Below are 13590 nucleotides of genomic sequence, written 5' to 3'. Positions count from 1 at the left end.
TAGATTTTAGGAATTCTATTTAAGAGGCTTCTAATCCCTCATTATAGAGATAGAGAAATTCAGAATTTGCATCGAACTTATGTTGGAATACTTGCTCATCTTGCTCACATTTTCATAGCTTTTATTTCTTGCATTATAATATCATCTAGATTTTAAAAATGCATTCATTTAGCATAGTATACTCTTTTATTTTCCTAGCTTAATTGCATTTCATCTAGTATAATTTACATTCTCATATAGCATAAAATTCTTCATTCTAGAGGAATGGTTGTCTACTTCTCATTCTGAGAGAAAAGACAAAATCTTTCTAGTTATAAGGCAACAGGTCAATTTGTCAAACTATTTCAGATAAACAATTCGATGTTGATTCTGGGATGGTTTCACATATAATGACGAGTTGAAGTGTGTGTGAGGATCTGAGACTTGCATTTCACATACACAATAGGAACATGCCTAACATCTTTTAAAATCTATTTACTACCATTTTTTAGTGAAAATTAAATATATGTTTTGTTGACAATATCACATTCTCTGTTATCCCCAAGAAAAATTTAACCAAACATACCTTCATGATAATTTGTGAACACACTTTGACATGGAGTAGCATAAAAAGATGCACCATAATCAGGAACCCACTAACTTGAATCCATGTCACCAGCTACAAGTACCAAGGTTCCATTAGTTGCAAAATTTACAATATCCTAAATTACTTTATTTTGAGCCTTTTTGTAATTCCAATATCACTTCTTGGTGTGGCTTGGTTTACCACAAAACTAGCAAGTGAAATTTCTTCCTTTAGACTTTGAGTGATGATTCAATCCTCCTCTTCCATTATTATTATTGTTATGATTACCTCTTTCATGACTTCTTCCTCTATTGCTTGTGCTTAGAACAATTAGAGCATTACTAGAAGAGGATTCATGGTGCTTCCTTCACATGTCTACACTAAGTAATGTAGCTATGACTTTATCAAATTGTAGCTTGTTCTTGGCTATTATTGAAGTCCTACTAGCCATTACTATGCCTTCCTAGCTGTTTAGAAGTAAACATAATAATAAAATAGCTTTTATTTCATCATCTAAGGGTATACTAACCAAAATGAGTTGTCTAGATAATATATTAAACTCATTTAGATGATTCAACATTACTCCCTCATCTTTCATTTTTAGATTATATAGCTTCTTCATTATAAAAACTTTATTCGAAACGAAAGGCATCTCATACAATAAAGATAATTTCTCAACTAGATCTCTAGTTGTCTTCTCTGAAATTTTAAACAACACATTACTTGAGAGAGCTAAGAAAAATAATTTCCCTAGCTTTCAAATCTAGTTTTTCCCATTCTTTATCTACCAATGATCCTTTTCCCTTTGTCTTACCAAGCAACACAAGTTGTAAATCTTTCTTAATAAGAAAATACTCTATCTTTACTTTGCATAGCCCAAAGTTTTTCCTAGAAAACTTTTTGATTTTTCACTTATCCGCCTCATCCATGGTGCCTGTAAATCTTTATCATTTCTACAAAATCAATCAAGTTTAAATAGTTTTGATACCAATTGTTGAGCTGAAATAAAAGATACCAAAAAAAAACTAAAACTATATCAAAAGATGCAAGAATAGACACATAATTTATAGTGGTTTATCTAGCTAGTCTGGACTACATCCACTCTCTATGCAAGGGAATTTCTCTTATTTTGATAAATCACAAGTTACAATAATCAGTAGCATCAACTATGTTTTCTATTCTATATCAGTCACATTCAATGGAAGATGAAAGGGCTAAGAAGAGGAAGAGTCATAATGATTGGACTACACAATCAGAATGGTTACTTATTCCCTTGTCGAAATCGTTAGAAGAAAGGGTGCCATGTGAGCTCCTTGTCAAAAATAAAATAGAGGTGGATTGTGACTATAATTTCAAAAAATTTCTTCAAAAGATTAATAGGAAGAAGGCCATTTCTACCACACCTACATTGCTAATAGTTCCTAGTTGATTCATTTTCTAGCCCTCACTAGTGGTGAGTCCTCCAACATTTTTTTATTATTCCATGTTCTCCCACCTCCACTAGCTTTACCCTAGGAAACATGGATGTCCAAACAATATAATGAAATTACCCAAGATGGGTTTTTGTTCAAATGGATTGATTGTCTTATGCTATGTATACCATTGTTAAAATTGGCTCTTTTCCCTATCATTTTCTTATGTCAATGATGCTTGATTTACTTTTGTTGATAAATTTTCATTTTATTATGTTGACGACACTATAAGTTTGAAAGAACCTTATGCTAAACACAAGTTTCTTTAGGAGTAGAATACAAAATCTAAATATTCATTGGGAAATAATGAGTGTGTTTTAAACCTCAAGGCCACTTACATATCCACTCCTCTTGCACCTTTGGGTGGTTTTGAGTGCACAAGAAATAAGTGGACTTGTTTTATTTTCAGGAGGCCTACTTGGGGATTTCATCATCCCTTGGGATGACCTCAACTCCCATGTTCTGGTGGAGTATAAATATCAGGAGGTGAATCGAAAGCACCTCTCTTGGAAGTATAATCTTTTCACTCTTGGTTAAGCCCCAAAGAATTTTATACCTTTGGGAAGTGAAGGTAGAGATTTGGGTTACTGTCTTCTCCCAACTATGTGGCATTATTTTCTTTCATCTACAAATTCTCATGTACCTTGTGTATATGGAGGACATCATATAGTTAGTCTTTGTATATCCTAGTTGAAAGCCTTGATAGGATTGTTGATGTGTTTTGCATGCTTGAGTATTCAGAGTACAAAATCTACATAAATATCAAATAAGTCAAAACTGTTGAAATGGTGAGTTAAACATCTAATGAGAAATTGCTTGAAAATGACAACTCTACTATCTTCTTAAATCTTCACTAGTTTATGTTAAGAAAACTCCCTAGACAACTGTACTTGCAACTATATGGAGCTAAACTATCTTGGTTGAACACTTGTGGACCACATATGAACTAGTCTATTTACTCCACTATTATACTTGTTCTACAATATTGTTATCCATTGTTATCATGATAGTCAATCTCTTGGTTGTTCTAGCCACTAACTATTCATACTTTGGAAAACATCACCCTTGCTATCACTTACACATACTTTGAGATGACATTTTAAGTGTGGTCTTAGTCTAAACCTATCAAAATTTTGTACCTATGACTATTGCAACTAAGAGTGGAGAGTTTTTATTGCTTCAAATAAACCTAGGACATCACAATGGCTAACAACAGATGCAATAAAGTTAATATTCCAAGTGAGGAAGAAGAAATACTTATTGCAAATGTGAAGAAACAAATCCAATCAATGATTTCTCAACTTCAAAGAATGATGGATGCAGATGACACATCATTGAAAAAATTCTCCTTGCAAGCTTATTTACCTTCCTATAATGCTGAGTCCAAGCCATCTCAAAATAGTCCACAAACACCCAAGAAATCTAGAAATATTTTCAAAGAAAGACCTTGGGCACCTAAACCAAAGCATGATTTAACCACTTTAGGAAGATCTTATGAATCAACTTTGGAAGAACTACTTAAAAAGAAACTCATTGTTTTTCCTAAAGTCACTTTGGCTAGAGTCTTCTTCATGAGTAATTATTGTGCCTATCATAGACATAATCTACATGAACCTTCACATTGCATGGAGTTCAAAAATAAAATTCAAGATCTATTTGATATTGGCATAATTCAAAAACTTATGAACTTATCTATCAAAGATGCTACTATCAAGCTTGATCAAGCTCATGAAACCATGTCTAGTAATGGTTCAAATACAAGTTCTACTTCTTCCAACATGCAATCACCTTATAAAGCATCTAAGCTTTCCAACATTCCTCCACCAAAAAAAACACCTAATTCTTTTGCTATTAACTATGTGTACCCTCAAAGGCTACTTCTAAAAGAAACCTAAGCTAATCTTGACTTAGTTGCAAACCTCTCCCATACCAATCAAACTAAAGATCCAAAACCTTCATGTGTTGCTACTCTTATTATTCCCACTCCAACTAGCCCTTCACTATCTCTTCAATCTCTTCTATGATCTTTTCACTTATGGAGTTCTTCTATATCTCTTGATACACAACTTTATATCATATTTCTAGTGTGTCATCTTTAAATTTCACTCCCAAGGGGTAGAATGATTACATCATTCAAACTGAATTTAAACTCAATCTAAATCTTATGTCCTTATCACTCGAGGCATCTCATCACTAGGGACATCCTTCTCCTCTCTATCTGGCATCATTTTTCATCTATCTCATCTTTTCATTAGCTAATCACATCTTATAGCAATCTTTATCAGAGTTTGATGAATAGGTATTAGGACAAGTTAAACCCTAACTCCTAAGGATCAAGCCTCATTTTGGGGATGATTCTATAGCTCATGATTGGATCTTGTTATCTTTTATGGACTAGGTATCTATGTGTTCTATCTAGATCCCTTAAGATTAAGCTCCATTCTGGAGATAATATTTAAGAGCTTATCAATCTAGGTATGAAGGTGTTCTATATGGATCCCTTAAGGTTAAGCTCCATTCTAGAGATAATCTTTAAAAGCTTATCAATCTAGGTATCTAGATGTTCCATCTAGATCCCTTAAGATTAAGCTCCATTCTAGAGATAATCTTTAAAAGCTTATCAATCTAGGTATCTAGGTGTTCTATCTGGATCCCTTCAGATTAAACTCCATTCTAGAGATAATCTTTACAAGCTTATCAATCTAGGTATCTAGGTGTTCTATCTAGATCCCTTAAGATTAAGCTCTATTCTAGAGATAGTCTTTAAAAGCTTGTCAATCTAGGTATCTAGGTGTTCTATACGGATTCCTTAAGATTAAGCTCCATTCTAGAGATAATCTTTAAAAGATTGTCAATCTAGGTATCTAGGTGTTGTATCTAGATTCCTTAAGATTAAGCTCCATTCTAGAGACAATCTTTAAAAGCTTATCAATCTAGGTATCTAGGTGCTCTATCTAGATCCCTTAAGGTTAAGTTCCTTTCTAGAGATAATCTTTAGTGGTTTATCTAGCTAGTCAGGAATACATCCACTCTCTAAATAGGGGAATTTCTCTTATTTTGATAAATCACAATTAATAATAATCAGCAGCATCAACTATGTTTTCTATTCTATATTAGTCACATTTAGTGGAATATGAAAGGGTTAAGAAGAGGAAGAGTCACAATGATTGGACTGCACAATCAGAGTGGTTAATTATTCCCTTGTCAGAACCGTTACAAGAAGGGGTGCCATGTGAGTTCCTTGTCAAAAAGAAAATAGAGGTGGATTTTGATTATACTTTGAAACATTTTCTTCAAAAGATTGAAAGGAGGAAGGCCATTGCTACCACACCTCCATTGTAGATACTCCCTAGTTGATTCATTTTGTGGCCCTCACTAGTGGTGAGTCCTCCAACATTGGTTTTTTTTTTCCAATGTTCTCCCACCTCCATTAGCTTTACCCTAGGAAACATGGATGTCCAAACAATATAATGAAGTTACCCAAGATGGGTTTAGGCTCAAATGGATTGATGGTTTTATGCTATGTATACCATTATTAAAATTGGCACAATATGTCTCATTCTTTTGTATCATGATTATGTTTATTTTTTAAAACATAGGCTCACATGCATGTATGTAATATGATGAAGGTGATTCAATAGTTATCATTAATGCATGCATTAACTGAAAATCTTAATCTTGGCAAAATAGTTATGTTTTGAAACATGGGTACTACTAGACTCTTTTGAGGAATACTACATCTCTCACACATACATGGAGGGGAATAAGCTTATAGATGCTGTAACTAATATGGGTGTTGTTGACATCACCCTTGACTCTTCTGTCTGTCCCATCCCATGGACTGATTTCCTAGAGCTAAAACAACTAGTTGATTCATAGAGAGTAGCCTATCATAGGTTTGAGCATTTTCTTATAGCTGATTCCATCACTTTGAGAAGAAGTTTTTCTCATGTCAAGATTATTAAGGATGCTAACAAAAACACCAAATCAAAGATGCTCACAATTATTTGATTTCTATGTAGAAATAAGAGAAAGAGTTCTTGGATTAGAATTCAAATGATGAAGATGACATTATGTGATAGAGATGCTATCTTCCAATTTGTATTTCAACTAAAAAAGAAATATCAGTTCAAATGCCAATCATTGTGAAGTGGTATAACTACAAAAGTTTACTTATATTTAATAGAAAATAAAACTACTAAAAAAATCTGTAATAGAAAAAACAGTCCGCTTATCCAACATCCTCTAATAAATAATATTCTTCTGTCTTACATTGAACAATTATATAAATTGATTTATTATTATTACAATTAAAACAACACTAATTCTAAAAATAAATAAATAAATAAATAATTGTGACAATAAAATAACATCAAAAGCTATTAACCTATTAAGTTACATAACTAAATGCATCCACCTTCACTCCACAAGATTCGTTTAAGACTTTACTAGATAAAAAAATCAATCAAAAGCTATATAATAAACATTATATAAAAAATGACAACTACAATTAAGGAAAGAACTGGTCGAAGAAAGATAAGTACACAGGCATGCCCAAAACCAGACAGCAAAAATAGAACAATTTAATACCATTGAATTTGATATTACTTTTAGGACAGTATCAAATAAATTATAGAGCCTCTTAGGCTATTGACAATCTTCTAATCCATCTTATGGACGATTGGAACGAATAATCATCCCATATAAGAAAGCTAAAGCTACCAAGTCTTAAACTGGATTTTGAAATATTACAAAACAATATTAATAAATTGCAAACTGCAGTTACTAATCTCACAAACTAGTGCACTTAATCAAATTCTTGTTATAGCGTTAAACAGCTTAAACAAACCTCTGGTCAGCAACAGTACAAGCCATCCTCCAACCAGTACTCTTTACTGTGACGTTTAAGCCATATACCATTAAAGTAGATAAACTAACATATATACCATCAAATGCAAATTCTACAACTTTGTAGAACCCATGCTTAAAGTAGCTGTATATGACAACTTCAAAAAAATGTAATGTAAAGAATAAAAGAAAAACTATTCTTTTATGTCAAATCTACCAGCATAATGGTAAAGTTCATATTTTATTCAGATGATACAAAATTTGAGCAATATAAAAACATGTATACTTTTTATAATGCATGAGATGTTTGTATATGCATTTTTCGCATATTTCTTGATGGATGCATCTAATTTACTCTAAATGGAGCAGTACAAATTGCTGCTTTGCATGTGAGGTATGAATGACTATATAAATAAAAATTTCTAACATATTCTTTTTGGGGACAATTTTACCACAAACAAATTGTACAAATGTCTCCAATAACTTACAGTAATACGAAACTATATGTCATTTTCTATATTTTTAATTACTAAAACACAATTTTCAGAATATCATATATATGCTTGATAAACTTTCAAAAATTGTTAATATAAAAGATTTGGTATAATATTCTTTATGTATTTTTTTTTTTGACAATTAATTCCTTTGTTTGCGTTTTGCGGTCATTGTTTTTATTCCACCACGGCATCTGTAGTGGTACAATATATAATATTATACATCAGGCGCGTGGAATGAGCGTGGTTGGCTGCAATGGGATTCACGTATCTGCCCGCTTTGTTGGTATTCTTTCTTTCTAGGGATTTTCCGCTGACGGTGGGGAATGGGCGAGTTTACATATAATGTTTGTTTTTGGAATTAGTATTGAGTAGTGCACCAACTTGTATGCAAGCCATTGGCGCCCCATGTAATGAATGGTATATTTGGAAGCCCTAGGCTCGCAAGAAACTCCCACATAAATTTTTATTTTAAGAGAGCTTATTTTAAGCATTTGAATTGTTCTATTTTAATGCATCTATTTCATTTTATTTAAGATAAAGTAGGGTGGATATTTTCTTATGTTTAAAGTGAGTTTAATCGTTGTATTTTATATTAAAGTTTTAGGACTTCTTCATGTATTAGATTTATTTTTCCCATTTTATAGAATGATATGTGATTGTCCATATAAAAAAGATTTAGAAGTAAAACTTTTAATGGTAGAACTCTTTTCAATTTTCTAATTAATATTTTTCCCATTCTATAAAATTATATGTGATTGTGAATATAAAAAAGATTTAAAAGTAAAAGTTTTAATTGTAGAATTATTTTCTATTTTTTAATTAATATAGATATATAATTAAGTTACATGTTACTTCAAAATTTAGAATACAATTGATTGGAAGAAAATAAATACTAGATAATTGAAATAAATTATCAAAAAGGTTACAAAATTAAAATTTCTATGAAAAGATTTATGATATTCTATTTTTTATTATTTTTAAAGATTTTTTTACTTCAATCTAAAGTTTGTATGTATGAACTAGTAAGCTCTTAAATATCTTTATTTCAAACAAAAAAATAATATCTCTTCATATTTCATCATTTAAATAAAAAGGTTATATGATTTAAATTATGACTTTTATTTTTGTATATTTAAATAATTTGAATCATCAAATACAGTTTTAATTTTTTTATATATAAATATTTATTGATATCAAAATAATTATCAAGAAAATAGCTAATAGTGGCTGGAGCCTCTTAATAATAATTAATCTAGTCTTCACCCCATATACCATTAAATTTAGCTACAGTCAATGAAATTAGTTTTCTATTTTTAACCTTTTTATATTGTCTCACACATGTCATCTATTTTACCTATATTTATTATTATTTAAATTGTGCTTTTATTTTATTTTTAAATTTAGTTGAAATATATTTCCTACATTATTTTTAATTAAGGATTAAAATAGATATTTTATAGGGACCCTTATATATTCAATGTTCAAAAGATTAAAGTGTCTTGGAAAAGAAGACCAATGCCCACACACAACAAACAACCCATCACAAAACCAATAGTAAATAGAGACCAAAACTGGCACAAATTCCAAACGATAAACTTAAGCTAAAGACACAATAAAGCAAAAAAATCAAAGACAAAATAACAAGCCCAACATTAACCTTGCTTAAGAGCGAGCTCCTCCTTTTCCTTGATCTTGTCCATGATTTATTTAGCATCCTCTTTGACATGCTTATCATTCTTGGCCTTGAGCTTCCTAGTTGAAGATCTTGTTCCTTTCTTAGCAGGTGAATCTTTCACACCCTTAACCTCATTGACGTCTGGCACTATTAATCTTCCACCAAGTCCTCCAACAACTTTTGATAATTATTGACCATGTTTATAGCTATTAATTCAATGTTCTCAATTCTATTGACCAACCTTTGTAACAAATTTATCTCCTCTAGATCATTTCCAATAGCACCAAACATGAGCCCCACATATAGTCTACTCTCAAATTCCTCCATCCTTGCAATTACTGCCCATAAATAATATTGATCTTTTCTATGGAGTTAAGAGTCCTTTTCTCCATTCCAAAGCTATATATAGAGATAGCCTTTATAGTTTGGAGCACACTCAAAGGTGGTTGAATGTCAACCCCTTTAAGATCCCCATCTAATAATTTCACATTGACCATATCCACATAGATAATGTTGGCAACTAGGAAAGTCCTTTCTCTATTTTCTAATTATTTTCATCAAAAGCTTTAGTGGATGCTATGACAAATGAGGTATGCAGCTCAATGAGTAGATTGTTGCTAACATTTTCCTCAAAAGATTTGAAGCACAAGGCTTCTTTATCAAAATCCTCTTCTTCACCAGCATCAACACTTTTACGACCCATATCCTCCTTATGCAAATGTTCCTTCACTTCTTCTAAATTAATAGAAATAAGGGAGAGGCAAGAACAAGGTGATCTGAATAATTTTTCAATTGACCCTCTAAAAAATTCAGTCTCAGCATCCTCCTCCATTTCCAAACTATTAACATTTCCCTTACTAGCTCCTTAAGAGCTAATCATCAATTATTTATAATTTAAACTCCTCTTGTTCCTTTTCACTGGCTCCTTTTTCACATCTCCTAATTCAGCGATCAACTACTTTCCTCTACCTTTACCTCTACTAGGAGTTTTATGGATTTTTGTTTCTTTTAACAATAATTAAAGAAGGAAGGGTTTCCTATACATGGTCCAGCATAAATTCAAAAATTAGTCTCATAAGCCCTTGATGGAGAATAGGGTTATTTGGTTTTCCTTGAATTATTTTATACTATGTGCAAGAGAAAAAAGAAGGTAAAACAAAACAAAAACCCTAACTTTTTGCTTGAAATGATTTAACAGGAAAAAATTATAATTCCTTGTCATATCATACCTCCCATAACAATTAACATACTCAATAACCACTTTCAAAACTAATTTCCACAAAGTTTTTATAGAAGATGTGGCAAAAAACCCTCTCTTTTCTTTATTTAGATTCCCATCCTCAGTCTTAAGAAATTTATTAATCACTTCCTTTCCTTTTTGTTTTGTTTTGGTAAAAATTTATACCTTTTCCTTTGAGACTTGTAATCAACACCATAATGTTGATGTCCAGCTTGAGTCATCTCCCTGCCAATGTGAACATACCCACTTCGCAATCATTTATTAATGCCTTGCTAATGTCTAGTTTGGTAGGCTTCATTTTGATCATGTAAGGAACAAAAACTCCCTTATCCAACATTTCCAAAACTTTAGGTTCTTTCTTCCAAAAATCACAGTTCCTCGACTCTGGCTATTCTAAAGAACCACCCATTATAATTCTTGTGTGCCATTCTTCAACTCCAAATATTTTCCAAATGCTTCTACTTTACTCAAAGAAATGATAAGATAAATAAATAAAAGGATAAATGCCCACAAAAGGTTAGAAGTTCTCCAAAATTGATGCAAAAACTTGTTGTAAGTACCACCATCATTACTCTTCATTTTTCTAGGAATCTCTTTGATTAATGACAATATGTTCAAAATCCCCCACTTCACATAACATTTCGTCATGATCGATGTCATCTTTTCAATTTCTATACCATATTAAAATATCATTCCATAGAGTGGGCTTTGAGCTAGCAAAAACCATGTTGGCAATAGTGTTTTCCATATTATTAGCTTTTGTATACATGTTGCTAATAACCATCAAGTCTAAATTATTCACTATAGTTTTACACTCTTTCAAGATATTTTCTATTATCCATAAGGAGTTAACCTTTTCCTATAAATAATTAAGAATATTCATGAATTTTTTTGTCAATCCACAACTGTTTGTACTTATAGTTAACCGCCAGCATTAGCCCATGGAGGAGACCCATTTCTTCTACTAGGTGATTATTCTGACACCCAAGAGGAACAATGATGACCTTAATAATATTTATACTCTCATCACGAATAATTTCACCATAGCCAACACGATTCCTCTTCATTGTCCCATCAAAGTTTAATTTTCTCCAACCTTTAGGAGGTCAGTCCCATCTTGCCTTCTCCCTTTTCTCTTTACTACTATCTTTTAGGATCTTAGAACTATCTACAATAATCACATTATTAAAATCCACATTACCTTTGAGGTTGGTATGATAATTTTCAACCACATCAAGTTTTATCCTATCATCCAACATTGTTGTTGTCTAAAAGACTTACATGAAGACTTGATTGTTTTATTCTTTATAGAGATTCCACAAAACATTTGGAACTAGGAGCAACTAGATTCCTTTTTCCATAGACAGTCCATAGCTCAAATATACCTCTTTTCATCAAGAATTTTGATCATAAGGATTTTGTTTTGAAGAATGAGACATTGGAATATTTTATATTTGGAATGAGATGATAGGAGGTGATAAGAGTTTACAAAGAATTTACCTCTAAGGCCACAAAATAAGAACCACTAGTACAACCTTCTATTGTGGCTTCATGACACATGCTACATTTTAAATTTGAAATGGGGTATGTCTCTTTGATTTTAGGGTAAGGGATCCCACTCTCTAGAACAGGTCACCTAGTTAGGTGCTTTGATAAATAGAGTCTCCCTTCATGCGTAGCTTAGTCTAGGATGCCCAATTGGTTAGTCATGAACCATGTCAAGAGGTCATAAAATCAAAATTTGATGAGGCAAAGATAGTGTGCACATGTGCACCTATGATGGGTGCCTAATGTGCACCCAAGCACCTAATTTTGGAGACACACACATATACACATGCACATGTGCACCCCCTTGAGCCTCACCACACCTATAAATATTAGGGTTCCCCTTTATTATGGTCATTTAATTTTTTGGAGACCCCTAGAACTACATTTATGCACCATTAGACATCTACACCCATGTAGGCAGAGCTCATCTATTCGCTTCAAACTCCCTATGGTAAATATTGATGTGCACATGGAAAAATATACTATATGAGCAAGATGCACATAAATTATAAGAACCTGCCAAAGTGGCTTCACATGCACATCTAACAATATGTGCAACATGCAATTATGAAACACATAACAAGGTAATGATTACAGTATCCACACCTTGTATAGGTGTACCCAATGCATAATGTATGCATTTTTTATTTTCTCATCCTATTGATAAAATTTATTAATTTTTGTTATTGTTTTGCTAGTTACTTCTTGGTTTTTGCTAGTCTCATCCTACTATTTTGGGTCTTCTGAGATTTCAACACCAATATACTAACATGTGTCTTTTCTGAAGGTTAAAATGCGATCATCTCATTTATCTATGGTGAAAAGGATAACACCTAAATCACTCAACTTAAAATTCTAAGTCATGCCAAAGAAATCATGATTTATAGATAAGCACTCCAAAGTTTGAGACACAAAGATGGGCCACATTGATTGGAATGCATTCTTGGTTTCGTTCAAAAAATCAAAGGAGAGATCATAGATGATCTCATTGTTTATTCTAAGTGGGTTAGATAGTCAAAATTCTCACCCTATATCTATCTAATCTTCATAGTTGATCACGGCACTGGCCCACTATTACATGTGAGAGGGGGGGGTTGTAAGAAGTGTTATGGGTAGATGGTTCTACATATATGCCCATATAATATAGAGAAGGTTTGTCACCTACCACCTACAAACTAATTCCAAAATATTACATATGACATAGTAGACAAGTGGTATAGGGAGCATGAACAAAAGGCAAAAGGCATAGTGAAAGAAAATTACCACATTGCACAATAACCTACTAATGGAAGATCTTAGAGAAAGGTTGACATGAAATGGGGGTACATGATATGATGAAGTATGGCTCTGATACGACTGATGAAGTATGGCTCTGATACCATTGATCAAGTACCGCTCTGATACCACTTGATGAAGGTATGCTCTGATACCACTGACGAACGACATACTCTGATACCACTAATGAAGGTACACACTACCCTTACCAACTCATAACCAAAAATGCCACAAAATGGAGACAAGAAATGACAAAATACTTCCCAAGAAATTTTATTATACTTGAAAATCCTTAGCAATTACAATAACATTTCTACAAGATCTCTCAAGATCCAATCCAAACCCAAGCTAGTCCAGCTCCACACTCTGGTAGAAACCTATGATATCTCAACTTGTGCTCACAAGCCACCAAGAAACCTCCTTGTTTCTAAACTGCAATCACTAGCTCTTCTCCAACTTTATCCAAGATC

The 13590-nt window shown here is 32.4% G+C and overlaps 1 protein-coding gene across 1 annotated transcript in view; it reads right to left on the bottom strand.

Annotated features, from left to right (window-relative positions):
- The window catches only part of LOC149563674 (putative 12-oxophytodienoate reductase 11), a 21231-nt gene extending 14274 nt beyond the window's left edge, over nt 1–6957 (bottom strand). The window contains exon 1 of the mRNA XM_089828233.1: nt 6887–6957. Coding sequence (XP_089684359.1) covers nt 6887–6957 — 71 coding nt within the window. The remainder of the gene's footprint in view (nt 1–6886) is intronic.
- Nucleotides 6958–13590: the final 6633 nt, after the last annotated feature.

The sequence above is a fragment of the Cupressus sempervirens genome, chromosome 4 (assembly GCF_028749045.1).
Source record: "Cupressus sempervirens isolate cs-2001-9-10 chromosome 4, ASM2874904v1, whole genome shotgun sequence".
Lineage (NCBI taxonomy): Eukaryota > Viridiplantae > Streptophyta > Pinopsida > Cupressales > Cupressaceae > Cupressus > Cupressus sempervirens.
The sequence above is the reverse complement of the archived record's forward strand: the minus strand, read 5'-3'. Positions and strand labels throughout refer to the sequence as shown.